At 37.5% G+C, this 22,399-nt stretch overlaps 2 protein-coding genes across 3 annotated transcripts in view; both read left to right on the forward strand.

Annotated features, from left to right (window-relative positions):
* LOC129565474 (dual specificity protein kinase splB) overlaps window positions 1-22,399 on the forward strand; it is a 118,253-nt gene that overhangs the window by 78,939 nt on the left and 16,915 nt on the right. Inside the window, exons 7-10 of one of the 2 annotated variants that reach the window (XM_055440423.1) lie at window positions 9,741-9,837; window positions 11,824-11,951; window positions 15,037-15,179; window positions 20,409-20,531. In XM_055440423.1, coding sequence (XP_055296398.1) covers window positions 9,741-9,837; window positions 11,824-11,951; window positions 15,037-15,179; window positions 20,409-20,531 — 491 coding nt within the window. The remainder of the gene's footprint in view (window positions 1-9,740; window positions 9,838-11,823; window positions 11,952-15,036; window positions 15,180-20,408; window positions 20,532-22,399) is intronic. The other variant, XM_055440425.1, reaches the window with a different exon arrangement.
* LOC129565475 (HMG box-containing protein 4-like) lies at window positions 15,152-19,039 on the forward strand. Its single transcript, XM_055440426.1, has 2 exons — window positions 15,152-18,418; window positions 18,500-19,039. The coding sequence occupies exons 1-2, from the start codon at window positions 17,617-17,619 to the stop codon at window positions 18,802-18,804; spliced, it is 1,107 nt and encodes a 368-aa protein (XP_055296401.1). The 5' UTR covers window positions 15,152-17,616; the 3' UTR covers window positions 18,805-19,039.

The raw sequence follows: 22,399 nt of genomic DNA on the forward strand, positions 1-22,399 counted from the left end.
ATCGCATTAGATTTTTTGTTTTTATTTCGTGTTCGTTAATGTTCTTTCGAACGACTTGAAAGGGTGAAACGTTTGAGAAGTATCGTGCTAATTTATTTTAAATTGCATTCGCGTCTGAAGTGCATAAAGTTCTTCAATTTCCTGACAAATCACAACACAACTCGAAGACGCTTCTGCTCATCAATCACCAATTAACCATTAATTTACGTAAACGAACGAGTCAGTATGCGCTGGATGTCTTCGTATGCGATGCAGAGGCATGTATCAAAGCGTTCTCATTTAGCTGGAACGATGCACTTCAGACAGTTAGTTACACACAATGTATTTTGTTCCCGTTTGCATTTCACCGTGTGTTGTACGGGATGGCTTCAGTTTTTTTCTTGGAAATTCGTTTCAGAAGGAAGCGGCTGATGCACACAAAAACGAACCTTCTATTCATGTTCAATTAATTATAATATAAGTGCGAGATGGTGGTACAAAAGAAAGCCGTGGCCAATTCAAGAAAGAACATCTTACGGATACAAATTGAGCAACACGAAGTGATTTTAATTACAATGAAATGATCAATGAGTGCAACGGTATTTAATACCTTTAAAATTGCACCTAAATTATAATTGGATTAAAAAACATTTTTCATTGGACGCCGTTCGAATTAATTGGGAATTAAAGAAATAGAAGCTGAGTGTGTATGTGTTGGTACGATTATTCTTTGTACAAAATCCTGTGTATAATTTGCTTTTAAGTACAAAAAGAAATTGTAGATATTTATCACTTAAACTTCACGCTTTTTGCTGAAAGTAAGGCTTCGCAACAGCTCATTTTATTGTCGCGCTTCGTTAGAATCTTGCTAAGGATTTCCATGGTAAAATGATAAATGAGCAGCGATAAAGTGCAAACGAGAAACATCCACGTTGACTTTAAAGTATATTTGCGCTTCGCGGACGTTGGCTCTGACGCGCGTGGCGCGTACAAAGTGGACAGTAAACAGCGAATAAGCAGTGGGAATATGAATTGAGAAATCAAGTGGAATTAATGGAATCCATCAAGATTGTCGGCAACATGACATGACCGGCGATTAAGTTCTCCATGCTAAAACCAAATTGTGAACAACGCTCGAGTGGATTTTTGGCGAGCAAACACACCATTCGAAGATGATTAAGTATTTGTCAGTTTGCTGACAACGAATTTCTCACAAGTGAATGCTCTATGCTCCCTCTCGTCTTTGCAGACAATGCACCGTTTTTGGCTAGGCGCACAACCACACGCAATTGTTAATCTAAATTATTTTATTGACGCCTTTTTTACGACCAAATTATACCATTGTGGCCATCTGTGCATTATACTTACGATTAATCAATGTTCAAATTAAAAATGAGTTTAGCACGAACGACCGAACCCAGGCGACCGATTTTCATCGACGAAAATTTTCATTTCGTGACAATGGCAATATCCATTCTCATCAGTTGGCAATATCACCTTCAGAAAGTAATATCGGATAATGATAAAGTAATTTATTTCACTGTCTCTGGAAAGTGTCTGTGTTGAGTGTCACCGGCACTTGCGAAAGGTGTGTCAGCCCAGCGCTAAATGATTTTTGCGATTCGCAACAAACAAAAAAGAAGCACCAACGAAATCATCGCAAGAAATATGGCGAGATTACGAGCGTTTAAGTTAACGTCACACTTTTTTTGCAACCTTCTTTCGTCGCAACAATTTTCATTGGAATAAAAACGGTGTTGGCACTCTTACAACTCGCAATTTTTTTCGGATGTGTATGCATTTACTTTAAAACTTCGTTGTTTGCTGCATGAATTCGTATTTCAATGGTTTTTGGCATCATTTGCATGGGCAAGACCATTGAATACACGGTCAGCAAATACTCATAATTAAAATTATTACCATAATCATTCCGATCTCTCTCTCTCTCTCTCTCTCTGTGTGTGTGTGTCTGCCGTCGCCGTGCAACGATCTCTCGTTTTTGTGGAAGCGGAAACTGTCATTCACTTTTTTTTTTCGCTCGCTATCACTTTGTTTTATGGCTGCAAGTGAATTGGTCCGTAAGTCGGTATTGTGTAGACGCCAAAACAATTTCCAACCAACCGTTGATAACAAAAATTTAAAATATGGGTATGTTTGGTGTTTTTTCCCGTCCTGTTTTAGATTAAGGATTCGTTTGTTTGTTGCGAATTCATTGCAGTAGACCCTAAGGCAAGTAAAGTAGACAGGGACTTTGGAAAAATGAGAACGAAAAATTTGCTTTCGCAACTTATTCGAAATTGTTGAAGAAAACTTAATGGAATTTCATGCATTGTACAAGCCAACGGAAAAAAAGAGTACGAATATTGCTTCAGATGTTGAGTTGGTTGCATGCCCATGCTTTTGAACCTCTTGATGTTTCCACACTCGTGTCGTCTCATATTCGTCGACCAAGAATATATTCGTTGATTACGATTATGTGCAACAAAAGCGTAACTAATTCAGTCGAAATTCAAGCTTAAATCGTTTCGAGTTCTTGCGCTGCACTACATACCAGTTTTGCGAGTGAAAAAATGGGAGCGAAAGAGAGATAGTAGAGAGACCAAGCGAAAAAAGAAGCAAATTCGTGAAATATATTTGCATTTTAATCGTTGGGAAATGAAATACCTCGCGGAACAGTGCCGCTGTAATGGCATCATCATTATTATTTGTGCCTCACACAAAATGATAATATGGTGCAGAGCCTTAGCCGTATTCCTCGGCTTGCATTCAAATCACATTTCAAGCCCTTTGAGAGCTGTTTTCGAGTGCGCTGTCGGAAAAAAATTCGATGCCAAAAAGTAGCAAAAATAAAGAAAAACAAAAATTCCGCGTGTATCGAAACACGTAGTCATCGCAACAATAATTGTTGGCACCTTAATGCTAAAGACTTTACACAACACAAATTATAGGTTTGTTTCGCCAAAAATTTTAAGCTCAGCAATTACGAAAGTGAAATAGTTGCAGCCCAAACACGTATTCACCATACCACCTCCCCTCTTCGCGCAAAAATGAGAGCACAGAACGGTGTTTCGAAATTAGCGATTTAATTTGAAACACAAACACGACGTGTCAACGCGAAAAATCTCTGATTCAGATTCTGTCTCTCTGTTTCTCTGTGTGTGAGGCTTAGTAGTGTCATTGAGTGGGTGAATGGAAGTGAGTAGGAGCGCCCGCACACACGTATACACAATCACACGCAGTGAGTGAGGGAGAAAAAGAGAGAGAGATAGAGTGGGTGAGAAAGAGGAAACAGAGGAAAAATGCGTTCGCACATCGTCGTCGAGCACACATTTTCGGTTGTTGAGAGCTTCAAAAAGCATGTCTAAAAGTTTAACAGGCCAATATGTATTCAATGCCACGACACATTTATTCTAATCTTATATATGCATGTTGATTCGTGTTTTGCATTCAGCCGATGTGTTTCGACAGTGTTCGCGGCATTTAATGATTCCGAAGCTGCGTCGAAAATTTACGAGAAAAGGAGCATGAAAGTGCTCGTTGAACGATTCGTTTTTTTCTGTTCTGTTCTGTTTCTCTGAGTTTTGTTTCTTCTTCGTTTCGGTATCAGCGAATATTCGTATATACACACACACACACAAATGTTGAATACGTTTTTATTCATTTCCGTGAATAATTAATTTGAATCACTTAGTGCCGTATCGTAATTCCCTGAAGCCGTCTTGCGTGTGGATTTCCAGATTATTGGGCTTTTTTCATGAGAGTGAAGATGCTCGAGATGTTGTCGTGTCGCGTTTTGTGCCACACAACGACCTTATCAATTCGAAACATGAAATATGTTTTATTTGAATATTAACCATTTTTCTGGCGTTGACATATTCGAGTCTATTTATGAATTCGTTGCTGCCACTTTGAACGAATTATTTTAAGAATCCATTCGATGAGAAAAAGAAAAACGCAAAAACAAACAAAGTAATCGCATAATTTTCCTGGAGTTCGTTCATTTTTCATTTGATTGCGCCAGCAAGCGAGCGACGTGAACATATTTTTATGTATATTTGCATCCATTCGATGGTTGTTTTAGCGTTTGCTTCATACATATTTATGTGTTTGAATGCGGTGAATGTGAGTTGGAATTTAATTTCAGTGGCATTTTGTTGGCATGTGTATGCCCCGGCCGAAACCGAGAGGACTGAGTGTATTCTCTTGTACCGATAATGTATTCAAGTTGCCTTAAGTATCGTTATTCCATTTGCGATGTTAGTGAGGAGTTAAACACATCGAATGGCATCGATTCTGAAGATATTCCAAAATAAACATCCATTTTTGGATGGAACTTTGAGTGCATTAGCACAAAAACGTGTAACGAGACAGAGAGTGAACGGCGGCGATGATGACAACAAGCACTCTTATCATAAATATAAATCGATTTTTCATTTGTAACCCGGCTTCGTTTAATTGCAAACGGAGTTCTCTTGATTTTCCATTCGCAATTCGATTGAATGCGGCGACGTCGTTCGTGGTGATGATGATGACAAAACTATAAGTGCTTTGTAAATATAGCTGCGGGTCTCGAAAAATGTTCAAGCATTTGAAGTAAAATCTAAATGGTTTACTAAAGACTATGCCATTAAAGACGAGGCATGTTCGCGCCGCACATGCCACCACCACCACCACTGCTCCCGCCGCCACCGCCGCCGGATCCAGACGAATTTCGAAATAATAGTTTTTCATAATGGTTTTCAATTACAAAGCAGAAAAGTCTCTTTCTCTCTGTTTGATTACCACGTCCAGATTATCTGTCGTATTTTCATTTAAATCTCTTTTTTCCAAACATTCATTTATTTTAGATATTCTCGTAATTAAAACTGCACCAAAATCGCTGCTAAAATAACGTCATAAACCAAAATATATTCTCGGCTGAACGAACAATCCACACTTGAACAACTTTTAAACTGATTAAATAAGCTTCTAGAACGTTTAAACGTGCTTGAGAGTGTCTCATAGAAGGCGCCGGCTAAAGGAATATATAAATACTTATTTTCGACTTTGTTTTTCTTTCCCATGCTTTATGCTGTGCGCTATTTTCGGTATTTTATGAAGCTTCCATTCACTTTGGCGTTGAATTCAACAGAAAGCGTATTTAAAATTACAATTTTTCGAGTTGGTCTTTGAGATTTAAATCATTGAATTAAAGAGTCAATTTTTCCTTTGCTCAAAGCAAGTTCGACGTCTAGATGACTTGTGCCATTTGCATTATTCACCATTTGTACGACATATGCACGCTGTCTCATTTTCAATGCGCTATACGTAGTTGTATGTTGTTGCACCGTTTTTTTTCTCTCTAACTTATTGCTACACATGTTCCAGTAAGTCATTTTTATTAGAAACGATACATACCATTACAGCAGAGAGCGCACGCCGATGAAATTTTAAAATTCTGCGAACCATAAAAGACGGACATAATACTTTGTAAATATTTCATTATATTCCTTGGGAACGTGTTTGTGTGTGTTTGTGTGCTGGGCTTCTTGATGCTGAGTTCTTGTCGACCGCTTCGCTCGCTTTTCATGTTTTTCTAAAACTCTAAAGCCTTATTTCTATCGCTTGTTTGTGATTATCATCGATGGAACTTTCTCTCTCTGTAGAAGTTTACGTTACGAAATACACATAGTTTTCGCTGCACACACAGAGAGTGTTATGTATACGGTTATCTGGTTCCACAGACTGATTGCAACATAAAACAATGCATATGTAAAGTTTTAACTATAATTTTAAAATGCAAAACACATGAACACTATACTCTTTCTGTCCCTCTCTATCTCTCTCTCTCTCTCTCTCTCTCTCTCTCTCTCTCTCTCTTGCTTTCTGTCTCAATTTCCCCGAAGTCTTCCTGAACATTTATTTATGACTCGTTCCAGTTCCTGCGATTATTCAAAATAACTGAAAGGAAGCGGACGCTTCGTGGTACAAGTGTTTTTAGTTCTTGATACCCGCACTCTGGCTTTAATCGTATGTTGCTTGCATTTACATCGCGTCGAAACTGACTTCGTTTCCGTAAATTCTGTTTAAACAACAAAAATGATGAGAAATATGGACCAAAAATCTGATGCATCCTGCACACATGTATGTGCTGTGTTGAGCTGCATAACAGACAAGGATGAGAGAACATTTCATTGGCATGAAGCAATTAAAGTGCATAAGGCATAAAGTTAAACAACCAAAAGTTGTATGTTCGACGGAGAAATGTACACGACGGCAACGACGACGATGACTCTGTGTGAGACAGTGAGACACTGAACGAGGATGAGTGATTCGGAAATTAGTTTTCTTTTGTCTTGACAGTAATTTATGTTTTTGGGGTAAAACGGAAAGACGAACCTGCCTGTTTGTTACACACATGTATGCAATGCTTTTCTGCACACTACATTTTCAGTGGGATTTTGAATAGTTTTGGTGTTTAACCATTTGTGTTGGTTTTCATCGTGGATTTTCGTAATTAAAAACCCATTAAAGGAACATCGTTCAGATTCTCTTTCTCTGCTATTTCACATTTTATTTCTCTGTGTTGTTTTCACTAACCCCAAGATGTTTAATGCTCAAAATGACAGGGAAAAAAGCCACAGAATATTTACATGAATGGACGATTATACAGACACCCTCCACTTGATTCGTTTACAAGCAATAAACAAAACATGTGGATTGTATAAGACACACATTTTTTTTTGTCATCATCATTATATGCTTTGCATACAATGGGCTCAAGTGTTTATCTCTCTGCAAATATTTGAAATGTACAGCTCATCAGTCATTTAACATGTTTGATTAATTTGCCTTTAAAGCATGGCACGCTGTGTGATTAATGAGTTTTAGATCACAATTGATGGACATTATTTTTTATGCAATGGTTTTATACCGATACAATGATTGTCTTTAAATGATTACATCTGCTCCAGCCTAAACTCATTTGAATTTCATCATATTTCTATACACGCATGCAGAAACTCATTATGAATTTGCAGTGCGTAGTAATTGGGGATCGGATGGCATCATTTTCTTTGGCACATCAAGCATTTTACACAGTCCAGTTAATTTTCTCTCATTCCGAACTCCACCATATGTTATGCAACCATAAATGAGTCTGATCAGTATACCAAATACACACATCCCCTTCTTGTGCGTCCCATCACATATCGCATGACAATCCATTCTTTATGTTGGTGCGGCCCATTAATATGAATGGGAAATTATACTGAAAAATTTTGTTTTTGTCATGCTGTTCGGCTATGTCTGTATGTGTGTATGTCGAGTGGACTTCATCTACTGAATACAGTCGCATCGAGTGCCTGTCAGATGCATCAATTTTCAGTAGATGATTCACAGAATAAATTTCATATATATGCTTTCATATGAATGTTAAAAAAAAAACCGTTTGGCCAAGCCGAGCTCACCCTTTCGGATAGAAATTATTTAAAAAAAATTCGATGTGATTTCGCTGCATAATTCCAGCCGAGAGTCAATTTAACTGTGTATATGCATAAAAAGTGTCATACCTGTGCTCACAAAAAAATATTTGGCGGACAGGCAGCTTCCATTTCAGTACCATATATTCACTCGCATGACAAACTGAATTTTTTTGTGCATGGGAGCATTTCCTGATGTGAAATATGACTTTGGTCGATTTTTGGGTTTGTTTTTTTCTTCTGTCTCGATGAATGTTCCCATTAACAATGGCAACGAGTGTAATGAACATAAACCTAATTTGAATTAAGATCGAGGAAAAAATTTGCACATTTTTTAATCATATTCCATGGTGGAATGGAAAAAGCATACGTAGTACTAAACATTCAATTTTTGTGATGTTTCTGAATATGCGAATATGTAACATTCATTTTCAACCAATTTTTTTTAGGTAATTTCTGCTCAAATTTATGATACAACATTTTACCGTTGGTCACTGAAACATTGGGTGTAATAAAAAGTGAATATTTTATAGCTTACGTACGTGCAGCTATAGCTATAAGTAACAAATATCATAAAAATTACTCAAAATTGCACACATTCCTAAATCTAAAACATAGAAGTCAAAGTAACGCACTGAAAATGGATTCGACGATCAACTACGCTCATTCAATTTCCGATTGAAAAATGTTTCATTAGTGTGATTGGGTATTCGGCGAATTGCCAAAATCTATATCAGTTTTCAGAGCCAGTTTGTAGTAGTTTTCATTCGATAACGGCTTATCGGAAATGCTAATCTATAAAGTTTGCATGTAATCAAATTGTTAGATTGCATTTCAATAATTGAATATTTCGAATGGACTTTGCTTCATAAGCGGAATAAAGATGAATAGGGCAAGTTATGGCGTTAAGTGCAGACAGGTATTTAAACCTGCATAACATTGTGTAACAATGAATTTATGGATGAAGTCAAGAAAATATCTCTCTCACCCTCTCAAAAATACATTCCGTCTTCAAAACATGTATGTAATCTTATGTTTTATTCATGACTGAGATGGAATTTCAAGCCAACACCTACACTACTAGTATAGAAACGTCTATATATTCATGCGGTGGAATGATTGTGTATCCATAACGACTAGTTGAATTTTTTCGAAAAGTTATAAACTCGTTGCCAACTTTGATGAAAATAATTGAGATAGTCAAAGTGCGCTTAATTTTCGGCAATGCACTTCAAAAGATCCGTCTCCGTTGGAATACGAAATTCTAGTAAATTTGTTGCATGTCGCTCCCCCGTCCGGCTAGGCATAACTGTTGTTGCCCGATAAAGTTTTTGGTTGTTCAATTTTGGGTTGGTTGTTTATGTCTGTATGTGTGTGTGTGTGTGTTTGTGTGTGAGTGAAGACATGTTTGGAAAAATGAATGTATATATTAGAGCACCGCATCTATTGTGAGACGGAATATTTGTTTCTACAACTTTATCCATTACATTTTCCCATTTACAACGAATGAAGTAATGTTTTCGGCGGCTCAAGCGTAATTCGGTAACATTGAATACGTGCACTATGTGGTAGAAATGTAAGCGATGATAATGATATTTTATTGTGCATCAATTCAGATTTCCTTTAATCGTCGGCTGGATTTGCATTTCAGTGACGGTGAACGGCGCTGAATCCATTTCCAAACGGAATTAAATGTTGAAGCATGCCACGGGCACAATACAAAACAATATTCGCCAGCACCTGTCAATCCGCGTGAGCCACAGAAAAGGTGAATAGCTTGCGCTGTCAAAGTTTCACTGTTGCTACTGCGGTCGCTGGTTCATGGATACAACTAAGCTGGTAATATTTATTTGTTTGCGTAGTCAAGCGAATAAATAAATGAGGTCGTAGTCTGCCAAAGGCTATTGCCAGTGCAAATACTCACATTCAGAAATTAATTCGCATCCACCGTTTAATATAAAAGCAGAAAACTCACCTTTTGCCCAGAGCTCGCTCTCCCGCTCTTTCACTACACTTTCCTCTCTATCTCGTTCTCTCACTCACAGTTCCCTTTCCTCTCTCGCTCGCTCAGTTTACTCTATTCATTCCGGTTTACGGCTTCAATTTCGTGCACGCAAATGAAGCAATGTGTTCAAATTCATTACCAGCCCAAATTGTTACCATTATTTTTTTTCTCTCTCTGCTGTTACTTTGTTTCTTTATATTTGATATTAGCTTTAATTAAGTTAGCTGTAACAGCATCGCAAATTTTCAACAATGAATAACATAATGGTGTGTTTTTTTCTCTCTTCTTTTCTGCAGGTTACACGGGCAAAAATTGTCAGTTCGAGTCGGATCCATGTCAGAATGGTGAATGTCAAAATGGAGGCACATGCACTGGAAATGCAACGCATTTCAGGTTTGATGGCGCTTTTATTAAAATATTTTACACAATTTCTACCAGCAATTAGGTTCTCTGTGAAATGAATGCACTGAAGCTTGCGAATTCATTCGCTTTTCCTATCTGCAGGCATTCAATTTCCATTTTTAATATACCGTGTGTTCCATTTTTTTCTCCCTCTCTCTTTTTGTTGACCGCTTCGGTCATGTTGTTAGTGCGGCTTTGATACTGTTCATTTCACGTTTTAAGAGTAATCGATGCTTTCCTTTGTGATAAGGACAAGAATATACGATGTAATAAAAGGCAGTAATTTACTCAATCCTAAGCTGTTATCGTTGGACGTTTGTAATTTTTCCACTTGAAAATCGATGCTATACACCGGCATAATTCTCGGCAAATATGATGTTAGGTTTGTTCAATTAGTTAAGAGCATAACTTAGGGATTTCTTTCATCGCAACCATAAAAAACGATTCAGCACCGAAAAAAAATCCAATCGTTGTCCGAATTATCGAATCATCAGACGGTACCAAAAAGTGGTTGGTGTGTGTGCGAAAATGAATTCAGTTTGCCAGTTTCACAGTGATGATCTCGTGGTCGAAAACATGCACACAAAAAATGGTGGTGTATATACTTTCCAGTGCCCAGTTTTATCTCATCAATTACTCGGAGTGAAACCCAAACGGCGTTATCTTTTTTTCTCTCTCGGCTTGTTCGCGTTTCGTTTCGGATTTTACGGTTTTGCCAAATACTATATTTCAGTCTGTAATTTTTTTTTTCTCCGGAGGCGTCACTCCAAATAAAAAACTTCACGTTCACTGAGTGTGTACACACATTATACACTCTGTTGTTTTCCAATTTCAAGACTTGTGTTCGTTTCCCACCTTTTTACAATCGGATCGTCATTTTGATTCTTTTCTTTCGCTCTATCTCTATTGCGGCCACTACACAAGCATTGAACTTGTTTACATTACATCATTCATTCTGTCAATTTTTAATCGAATCGGCTGAGAAAGTAAATTCACATCATAAAATGAAATGAAAAGCGAAATGGATTCGTTCCAAACGAGAGGAGGAAAAAAATCGATTTCTATCAAGAGATAGAAGAAAAAAGATTGTCAATTTGCATTGGTCCCTTGTTTGTCTCGTTTAGAATCGCCTTTATGCGTGTCTATGTGGTGGACGAGTGAAATCAAAGTAGAAAGCTGCACAGAGAAAAAAAAAGTCATTCAACATTTATTGCCCTAATATTTTTCTGTCACTTTCATTATGCTCTTTGTTTATATCTACTGTACGTCCGGGGCCCAAAGTTAAATGCAGACGAGAGAAAAAAAAATGTTTATATACATACCGACAAAACACATTATCCGATTAACTCGGATGATAAATCATAAATGAAAGAGCATCGTGCACCGAGGAAGCGAAATGACTGTTTGAGCCAAAGGATTGAGACCTCTGCCAATCTACAGTAGTATCAACAAACGACAGTAGCATCATCACGGGCCAAATGCTATGTAGTGGTCAGTAGCGGCCGCTTCTTAATCCCATAAATGTGAATATTTGCCAATTCGTGTATTTATTTGCAATGGAAAAAAAGTCGACTTAAACAAATGATGTCAACGGCAGTCCGGATCTCCCTTGCTCTGCCTTCCACCACCTCCTCTTCGCTGTCTGTGTACTGGTTGCGCATTTATCTCTGGTCCATCTTTCTGTCGCTCTGAAATGGTTCGTATAAACTCGGTCCATAATCTCGTCGCTGTCCCGTTTTTTGTTACAGCATTTCATATTAATGGTCGGCCATTATTCTCTGTTTCTTGTTACCGTACCAAATCAAAAACCAAGAGGTAGAGGGAGAGAGAGAGAGAGACAGAAAAAAGGAACGTAGCTCGAGAAAATATTTTTGAGCTTTTTCAGTTGATCCAAGCGAAATGTTAGCGTCACCAAAATTTATTCATTTCATCTAATTTTTCGCCATGTGTGTGTGTTTGCTTTCTTTTTCATTGTAGATGCGAATGCACACCCGGATTTACCGGTCCGTTGTGTCAACATAATTTGAACGAATGTGAATCGTCGCCGTGTGTGCATGGCATATGTGTGGACCAAGAGGATGGATTCCGTTGTTTTTGTCAACCAGGTAAATATACGCTCATTTTTATTTATTTACGTAATTTATTCGACCGTATTTTTTTTTTGCTGTGTGTGAGTTCCTTCGCTTGCGTGCGCAAGCATTCATGATAAATTCGCGTCATCTCATTCGGCAGATTTATCGATAAATTATATGCCTTATGCTTCCGGATCGAATTCCGGCCGATCGCAACGCGCGCCGCACACAAGAGGAAATTGCGGAACGTAGCTGATGGTTGGGTAGAGGGAGAGTAGAATATTTGTAACATTTTTGACAGATATGTAGATTAACGCCAGCCATACAAATAGCATGATTAAAACCACTTCTCAGCCCTTGAATTGAATCGCAGGTAATCATTCCCTGTATTGATGGATAATCAACTGTGTTACACCATTCACATTGGCTGCATTTGCGTGTGTATGTGTGCCTTTGAGCCGTAAATGAAATCCAACATTTGGGTTTGGGGAGGGGAATTAAAGTGAGACCGCAGAACTGAGTAAAATGCAAATTTTACCATGGAACAAATGTGAACAGATGAATACAGAATGTAAACATGATAACATGTAATACTTTGAATGGATCAGGTGTTGTGTTTTTTGTGGTTTTGCAAAATAACTGACATGATATAAAAGCCACATCAGTGTCTATCTAAATCGACACGTACACGAGCGAGTTGAGACGGCATGAAATAGGCCATTTCTCTCGGTAAATATATTATAAGTATGAGGCTTGTTCAGCAAACATGACAACGAATCCGAATTCCAATTTTAATTTACATAAGCGTATGTACTGTGTCAGAACCGTGTTTTTGCCGCGCTGCGACATTTTCCACGGTATATGTTCTCGGTGTGGCACAATTGTTCACGGGAAAAGACTTTAATACAATTTTTCGGTCGTTTCATTTGCAAACCACAAAGCGACAACATTCCAAATTCACCAAAAACTCTGACAAGCTTAAAATTGAATGCTCAACGCAGAAAAAGATTTTGATCAATTAGAACTTTCAACATAGTTGGGAAACCCGTTTGAAACAGACACGGATGCTTTCATTTAGAAGCATTGTTCATCCAGTAAGTTTTCCTCTTAAAATGCATTTGCATCGTCTGTCATTTCGGGTTTGAATTGATTAATTTCGGTGGCATCTCCCACTGATGTAAATTTTCAGACGAAATTCCAACAAATCATGGCGCATCACAAATGATTCCGTTATTTTAATGGTTTCCGTTTCACTATTTGAAGAAATGGTATCGCTTTCATTAAAACGGCATAAACATTCATGATGGCGGAACATTTTGCACGAAAAAACCATTACCAAAAGGGAATCTAATAAATTGAAATTACAGCTAAGAATCACTACACTTCAAAGCTGCTGCCGAATCGAAATGAAAAAAAAATTAATGGATATTTCAACTTGGTGATCCAAATTCAAGTAGTTTCGAATTGTGTGTGTGTGTGTGTGTATGGTATTGAAAACACTTGTAAAATGTGCAATACAACTCGTTCTCTCTCTCTCTCTCTCTCTCTCTCGCTCTGTGCCTAACATGCAAAGTGAAAATAAATACAGGCATTATTCAGATGTGTTTTTGAAATATTCAATGCATTTGACTCTCAATCCATCAGTTTTTTTGTTCTCCTCTCCACTTAACTCAACTTGATACCGAGAGTATCGGAGCACAAATGCTTCGAAGGGTTCGAATCAGAAGCACCATTTGAACTTTTTCAATGCATTGTAAATGAGGAAAAAAGGATTGATTTCATCGATGCAGAGAGGGAGAGAGAGAGAGAGAGAGAGAGAGAGAGAGAGAGAGAGAGGGAAAAAACTAGTGATGAATTCAATCCGAACAGGGAAATGCGTTCGATTGACTTTTCAGCATAACAAACATAGAAAGTTGGTTCATCTTGAATTCCGTGCATCATTTGATTTTAATGCACGTTTTAATTATACGGTCTTGCATTCGCTCCGGGTATATGCAATTTACATGAGCAAAACATAGACAATTCCATCTCGTTTAAAATGCACTGTGATTTTTGAATGTGCATATATCTGTTATCCAACTCCATGGGAAGCAGTTCATTTCTCAAATTAACAAAGTTTTAAATGAATTGAACACTTTGCGGCAAAAATCGCTTCCGTAATGAATTAATTATTGAATAAAAAAAATCGCAAAAACCATTTGATATTTATGGTTCTTTTTTTAAAATATTCATAGTTATCGAAGCGCCAGTTTTGTGCGAAAAGATTAAATAAATGGACTAATTTGAAAAGTGTACCACACACATTTTAGTGTGAGAGCAAAAATTGAAACTTAATTTACCACATGGAAAATGGTTTGATGTGAGCGAAATAAATGAAATAATACAACAACATACAATTTTTATTACTCATCGAAATCAAATTATGACTGACACATTCAATTGGAAAAGTTTATAAAATAAAATATGTGCGATGCCATTGGCAGATTGTCAGAGTCAGGAATTTTCCAAGTTGTGTGTAGATTGAAAAGCAAAAGTTTCCATTTTCGTGCTTAACTTTCACATTATTTCATGTGAATATTGTCTCCATGTGTGTATGTGTGTTTTTGCGGCAAAACTATGCTTTGAAATGAGTTTTGTACACAAGTTTGCAAACATGTTTCAGATCATTGTATTTCAAAAACGGGCCAAATAGTACATACCTCTTTCAAGTTCCAACTTGAACATGTTGGAACTTCCAAGCGATACATTTAACTTGCGAAATTCGGTCAGCAGCATTTATTTTGCTTTCGATAAATACTGTCCAAAACTGATCCACATGATGGTTTTATTAAATCGGTGACTTTGGAGCATATATGCCATGCAAAACACATCGAACGACATGCTCAAAATACACAAACACATTCCATCGACGGTGGTACGCTTACAAACGAAACAAATGTTCGATTAGTTATATGGCATTGATTCGGAATGCAAAGCAGACGACAGTCTTTTAGCTGTAAAATGGAAATGAATAACACAAAATCGAGATTGTATTCGTTTTTCAATCCAATGAACATTACTTATGTGTTGTTTTTCTCCCTTTCTCTTTCTCTCTTTTTCTATCTCATTTCTTCCATAGGTTTTTCGGGCGAGTATTGCAACTACGAGTACAATGAATGCGATTCGAATCCGTGTTTGAACGATGGCCAATGTACCGACCATATTGGTGGATTTTCATGCAAATGTACGCGCGGCTACACAGGAAAACGATGCCACATTAAAGTTAGTAGTATTTTCTTTATTTATCGTTGTTGATTTTGTTGCCGAATCGTCGCTTTTTTCTCTCTCTCCATCTTTTTCGCTTCGTTTTCGATTTTGCAATGTTTCAATATACGTGTGCGTGCGGGATGTTCTTATTTTGTGATCGCTTTATTTATTTAGTGTTGTTGTTTAGACGATGCGCTTCATTTTTTCCATTTTATTATTTTCCACTTGCGGATTTTTCCCCTATGAGCAATAAATTTGCGAACGCATTTCAGTCGAGCTGGATTAAATGTAAAATCGATGCTATAATGTTGCAATTTATAAAAGCGCTGAGCACAGCGCACTGTGCAGTCGATGCATGTTGTGTACGGCAGCGAATAGTTTTAGATCCTTCGTAACTACATTGCAAAGATAAACCTGCCAACGGAATGTACACCGAATAAAATCAAATGTAAAATCGATGCTTCGTTGTGTGTGTGTGTTAAAATAACACTGTTCATCGATTCGCTCTCTTCGCCCATAAAATTTCAGCATTGTCGATATTTGCCCATTTCGTCTTGCTTACGTTCCCGTTACAACTGCAGAAAGAAAAACAAGAAATTTTCAATCTTTCATGTTCGAAATTCGAATGATGGTTTCTGTTTTCATGTTGAAATTTAAATGTTGCAACTATGTGTGTACTGTTGTTGTCTGTAAATTGTTCGTTGGAAAACGGTTTGGATAATTCGAAAAAAGGAAGAAACCCGTTTTCGACTGGTTGTTATTTGTGCGAAGCATGAGGAAGAACGGGTAACGAAATGATATGAAAAATTTTGGCAACGAATAAACAGAAGCCATTGTACAAATTGAAAATTAAATTCCGTTGCATGATATTCCTCATGTTGGGTTTTGAAGGCGGAACCAATTCTTCCCTGTTTGTGTGTTTTAATTCAAGTTTCAAACGACTGCCAATGCACAATGATGCTTCCACATCTTGTGCGTGTTCAACAGCATATGCTATATGCTATATGCTATATGAACAACGCACATTTGGCTTCAACTCATTGAGAGCGGGAGGTAGAGAGTGGGAAAAAGTCGTAAATGCGAGTTTTTTGACAATGAAACACAATCGTAAAACAAACGAATCGTCCATAAATTTTTATAAACCAATTTAAATTCTATATCTATCTGGAATGGTGGAGTGATGAATCCTCTCCACCAGGATTCGCGTGTGCGCTTATTGTTATATACGATTTCATTTGGATTTGGAGGATATGCTGTACCACAGTAGCATTAGCCGGTGATACCGTTTGATAATTATAGTAATTTCCATTCATCCGTAATTTCATTTGCTCACACACACACACACACGCGCAACACAAACAATTCACACGCGAAATTTTTCGGTTCGCATCCAGACCGACAGCAATGGTCTTCCGACACACACAGAAAGAACCCAGCGAATGACTTTTACGCTCTGAAACAACATCCATAGGCAATATTGCGCTTGCTAACGATGAACATATATTACCATTATAAATGCAACACGATGTACTCTCAAACGAATGTTTGTCATTGCCCGACACAGGAGAGTAAAAGCGAATCATTTGAAAACGGAAAGCGAAGGGAAAAAATCATTTCGTTTGCCATCTCGAACAACCATTCGTGTTGAACCCATTCAAGCGTTCAACTTCGGGGCTTTAATTTCCTTTTGTTCGATCCCATTGTTCCCGTTGTTGTTGTTGTTGTTGTTGTTGTTGTGTTGAGTGTTGTTTGCAAATTACATCAAGCAATTATTCGGTGAGGCTTGAGCCGGGTAAAATACACTTTTTTTCTTTTCAATTCATTTAGTTAAGTTAAGAAGAGGAAAAAAAAACTACGAGGTTTAACACAAATGTGTGATGCCAATGGAACGGCTTTTTTCTACTCGAGCTTTCTCTTGTTTGCAATTCAGTTGCGTCGGAAATCGGACAATGTGAGTGGAAGCGCAATAGTGCAGAAAACAAGATAACGTGATCAATGTGAGGTGAATTGTTGTAGGTTATGCATTCACACTGATGCAAATGAAATGTAAACTACCTGCTCCTTTCTCCATACGTCATCCGTACCATATGTAGATTGTCACTCTTTCGGGTGGAGACTTAAAAAAACCGTGCATTATTCAGCATTTCATAGTGCCACTGTTCGGCGTCGCTCATTTGAATGTGCACAAGTTAGACTGATAGGCAACATTGTAACACTTTTTAATTAAACAGATCAATGTAGAAACAGATCAATTCACGAATATGGAATGCTTGGATTATTACAAATTGAAATTGACGTCATTTCCTTCGAAAATTTTCGCTTCAAGTATTCTGACAGAATATTGAAGTAAATCGATCATAGTAATTTTGGTTGAAAAAAGATAAAAAAGAAATTTCTGAGTTTTGTTACTTTCGTCGATTGAATGTTTGAAATTGTGAGTTAAATTTGCGATATGGCGGATATAAGGGAGTATTTGCGGGAATTGCTCAAGAGAGCTATACCAGACCGGTCAGGAGAGATCGTGAACTTTCGAGAGCTACGTAATCTACTCGAAGTTTCGATTGACGTTCGAACACAGCGAAAAAGTTCGACTTCCACGCATCACGGCGCAGAAAGTGATGATGGGACTCATTATCTTTCCGAGGATAAAGAACAAACGCCGACGAGTGAAGAAGAAGCACAAAAAATGTTGAGCGATGAAGAAAAACTGTCATCGCTTTCGGACGAAATGATAAGTGAAGCAAGTACGCCGAAAAGTGAAATTGAAAGTGAGACCATTGGAGAAACAGAAGAAACGAAACATAATATCACTCCAGTCCGGAGCAAAATTGTTGAAAATCAAGCGGAAGCTCTCAAAGATGCATCGAAACAGGGAAGTTCTGCAAAGGATGAAGAAAAATCAAGTTCAAAGGTTAAGCAGCCAAGTGTAAGATCACAAAAAAGTGTAAAATCCCCAAGAGATTCTCATATTAAACCTCAAAAAGTGGATTCGACAAGATCTTCGAGAACTCAATATTCAAAAAATCAAGCGTCAAAAACTGAAATGCCAAAAACGTCAAAAACAAAGCCATCGAAAACTGAACATTCAAAAGAGGATGCCCATAAAGATCAATCTCATAAAAAAATTGAACCGACGAGTCCAGTGGAATCAATGGATGAAAAATACGATAGTTTATCCGAAATAGAGTCGCCAATAAGTTCAGGTATGGAAACACCAATAGCACCGGAATCACACACTCCTCTCACAGGAAAAGGTGAGCTAAAGCCAGACTTTGCGGCGGTGAAAGAAATATATTCTGAAATAATTGAGAAAACTCTGAAATGTATTCGAACAGAATCTGCGATGACAAGTTCTGGCGAAGAGGGCAAAGAACGCGAAACACATACAAGTGAGGAGGCGAGTTCAAGTAGCCATCACATACCGAAGAATGATCAAAAGGCTGGCGCAAGCGGTACAACCGATAAAAAGAAACCGCCTATGGATGGCGACAGAAAACGATTTTACTGTGACGACGGCGAATTGTTGTTGGTTGTGAGAATGCCAAAGGATTTGGTGTGCAATACAAGGGACCAAAGTGAATTCACATTCGAATTGAGCGAAGAAGATTTCCGAAGAGGTGAACGAGAGAAGGACACATGAACGGAGAGTGGATGAGATAAAAATAGACCAATGAAATGATGATACGAGTTTTATATCCACATTCAATGTTGTACCAAAAACTAATTGCAATTGATTTTGACGCAAAAGTTTGTTCGAAAAAAAATGGTTATGTGATAAGTTAAAGTTTTGTATTGCTTCTGGACGAAAATTAAGTCGCATTTTTCTTTTTATTGCCTAGACAAAGCGAATCGAACAACGAACCGATCGTTATTATAATTCGAAGCATAAAATGTGAATATTGAGTTCGTGTAATAAAATTGTATGCAATATTCTGAATGTAGCCCAAAGTAAATCAAGAGAATGCTGTAAATATATGCTTTTATTACTTGTCGCTCTGTGTTTGGTTCAAGTGGTAGGATTTATATACGTTTTAAATCGCAGTATGATGGCAAATGAATTGAATGCGCTGCTCGGCATGACATCGAAACTCATTTTCCCCCATTGCGAATGACGGCACGTAAAAATTGTTGAAATTTATTTCGTAGAATTCGGCAAGATTGTTTTTATCCGCGATGTGTAATGGGCGAGCATAAACAATGATTGTATTCGATGTAGGATGGTATTGACTCAATGCTGTTGAATATCCAAAAAGCTCTTAATCAATGGAAATAACAACGGTATAGCATTCGCTATGGAAATGCGATACGAATGATCCGATCGAATGGAATGTTTTTTTTTATATTGTCATTTAAGCATTATTATTTGTAAAACAAAAAAAAATATCCGGCCATATTTGGGTTTTTGTTATAAAAATATATTTATAAGTCTCTCATTTCAATGGACAAAATGTGTTCGAATCGAAAAAAGAACAAAAAACCTGGTGTGCAAATACAATGAAAATGGCATCAAGTTTGGGCTTTGGTTGAATTTAATTAAATTTAATCTGGTGGTTCCATTCTAAGTATATAGATATTTCATTCGAATGGAAATGCATTTAACTTGTCAACAGCACTTTTGTCCATTACATAGTCCCGTCTGGTTCAATGACCGACCAATGCTTTTGAATTTAATATCATATATCCTTGAACAATTCGGTTGAAAACATTTTTTTACATTGTGCTCAGCATCTGCTGGCAACACTTTTTTTCCGCACATTGTATACTATATATGTATTTTTTGAAATTCTATTTTTATTCGCACAAAGCTGTTGTTTTTGCTTTTTACCAATGGTACTGGAAACAGTAGTTGTTCCATGGAAATGAAAAGCCAACTCACACTGCATGTGTGTGCATGGTGGACGTGCATCAAAGCATTCCAGTGCGACATGTCCTGAGCATATTTCGACCATGTTTCCAGGCGAATTTTCATTTCGTTGCTTTGCCAAAAAAAATTGCCAATTTCTTTATTGTTTTCATTCGGAAATTCCATAAACGAACATGTCGAATGACTGTCGTCGTGTGTGATGGCAACCAAATAATGAAAAAATTTACCAAATTAAAGTCAATTCGATGAAAACACCACGAAAAAAAAAACAGCACACCATGCCAATGACGCATTTAATTTAATTGACATTTCGTTTTTCTTATGATCTTTTTCGAAACACATCCACACGCATCACAACAAATGATACGAAATGCAAACAGGTTGATTTTTGTGCAAATAATCCATGCCCTGAGGGCCATCAGTGCAATGATCATGGCAACGACTTTTCGTGCGAATGCCCCGAAGGAAGAAGCGGTCTTGATTGCAGCCAAATTCCACGAACGGTATGTTTCATGGGTTTTCTGTCAAATTATATTCTATTACATTAATTGAATAAAATTTTTGGGTAGGGAAAGGTGTCAGTTACACGTTTTCCAATTAATTTTCAACAATTGATGCACATAAAAGCCGGTGAATGGCAAAAGATGTGAGAGCATCTGCAATGTAATTGAATTTATTTGAGTGGGAAAAGCGAGAAAAGTTAATCAATTTAAATCGTCTTACGGCAAAATAATGTAGTTTAACAAGGCGAGCGATGTAAATTCTTTACATGTTCCAGACGCTTTTTAGCGTGGGTTTGGGTGCTGTTGGAAATGTTGTAATTCAGAAAATGTAATGAATCTTCGGCAAAACCACAGACATTGCATAAACACGAATTTTGCCGACCAAAATACCCAACAACATCACTACAAACACAATAGACACTATTTCCAATTCATCACATTTTCTGTGCCATCAAACAGTGATGGCAAACCACAATCAATGCCCCTTTGCCATGTCAAGCGGAATGAAACAACAGTGTGGCCAAAACACGTGTACAAATGATACTCGGATGGCGACAGCCAATCACATCATTATCTTTCAATTTTGTGTGTTGTGTCTATGCAATTGTACATAAGAAGAACTGCTCTATCTCCCAGTGGGAAAATTCCCGCTGAATAAATACGAATGTAATGTAATTGGGGGAAACAAAGCAAAAAAAAAACGAGAAAGGAAGACGATACGAATCGAATCTCAACTCTTTTGTCATGAAAATTTCCAGAAAATTACGCTTATAATTTTGAGCCATCGTTCGATATTGCGTCATCGTCGTCAACGTCGTCAACGGCGTTCGTTGTGCGATTATTTTTTTGTATTCGTGCATTACTTTCCACTTCATTTTAAGCATTGTTAGCGCGTGAATCTTATTCGTTGGTAAATTAAGCCATCAAAGCATCATCATTGCTGTCGACGAAGACAACGTTGTCGTCGTCGTCATGCTTGGAATTCGCATTTTCACGATTCAAGGAAGAGGAATGAACGGAAAAGTGTGATTCACATGTACAATACTCATTTTCATCTTGTGCTCTTGCTCTTTCGCTCTCCACCCGCAACATTTCGCTCCACATCACACGGAGATTAGACACAGACAATAAATAAATATGAGATATGTATTTTTATATGAAACTTCTTTTGATGGCAAAACGACCGACACAAAATTGAAAGCATGGGAAATGAAGCGTGTGAGATGTAATGATCATGATAAATAAAATATGCGACGATACAATGGCAAGCATTGAGACACGCCATTTCATCTCTTGCTCTCTTTTTCCCTGGTGCGCTTGAAGTTTTTCGTCAAGTATTGCTTGCTCCTTGCACCAACCATCCATACACTGGATGTGTACTCAATTTTATCTATATCTTTCAAGTTCCAAATTCTTTTATTCGTTCGTTTTTTGACTAAAAAAATTCGTATCTCCCAAACTTTTGCTCCCATTTTGCTCAAGAAGAAAATGTTATTTTCGTTTTGAAGTGTGTGTTGTTTCCCTCAAACCCGATTTCTATCGACTGACAACACTTGCAAAACAAAAGAATTTTCGATTGTTTGTTCTGTCGGTTGTGATACATGCGCCAAACTGTGGGGTTGATTCGTTACACATGAAAATAAGTTGTCAACTGTAACAAAGTACATGAATTTCAAGATTTCACTCATAAACATTATCAGCCGTTGTGTAATTGAATTTTCATCCCATTACATGTTCTCCTTGAGCAAAATCGTCGGGAATTTTCGGCAAGCAGTCGGTTGATAAAAATTGTATGACTGAAAATCAATTACGAATTTTGTGCACTTGTTGTTCGGGCGTTGCGAGAGAAGAGCACCGTGTGTATGTGT

The sequence above is a fragment of the Sitodiplosis mosellana genome, unplaced genomic scaffold (assembly GCF_009176505.1).
Source record: "Sitodiplosis mosellana isolate CC-2019 unplaced genomic scaffold, AAFC_SMos_1.0 Smas_scaffold_2, whole genome shotgun sequence".
In the NCBI taxonomy this organism is placed as follows: Eukaryota; Metazoa; Arthropoda; class Insecta; order Diptera; family Cecidomyiidae; genus Sitodiplosis; species Sitodiplosis mosellana.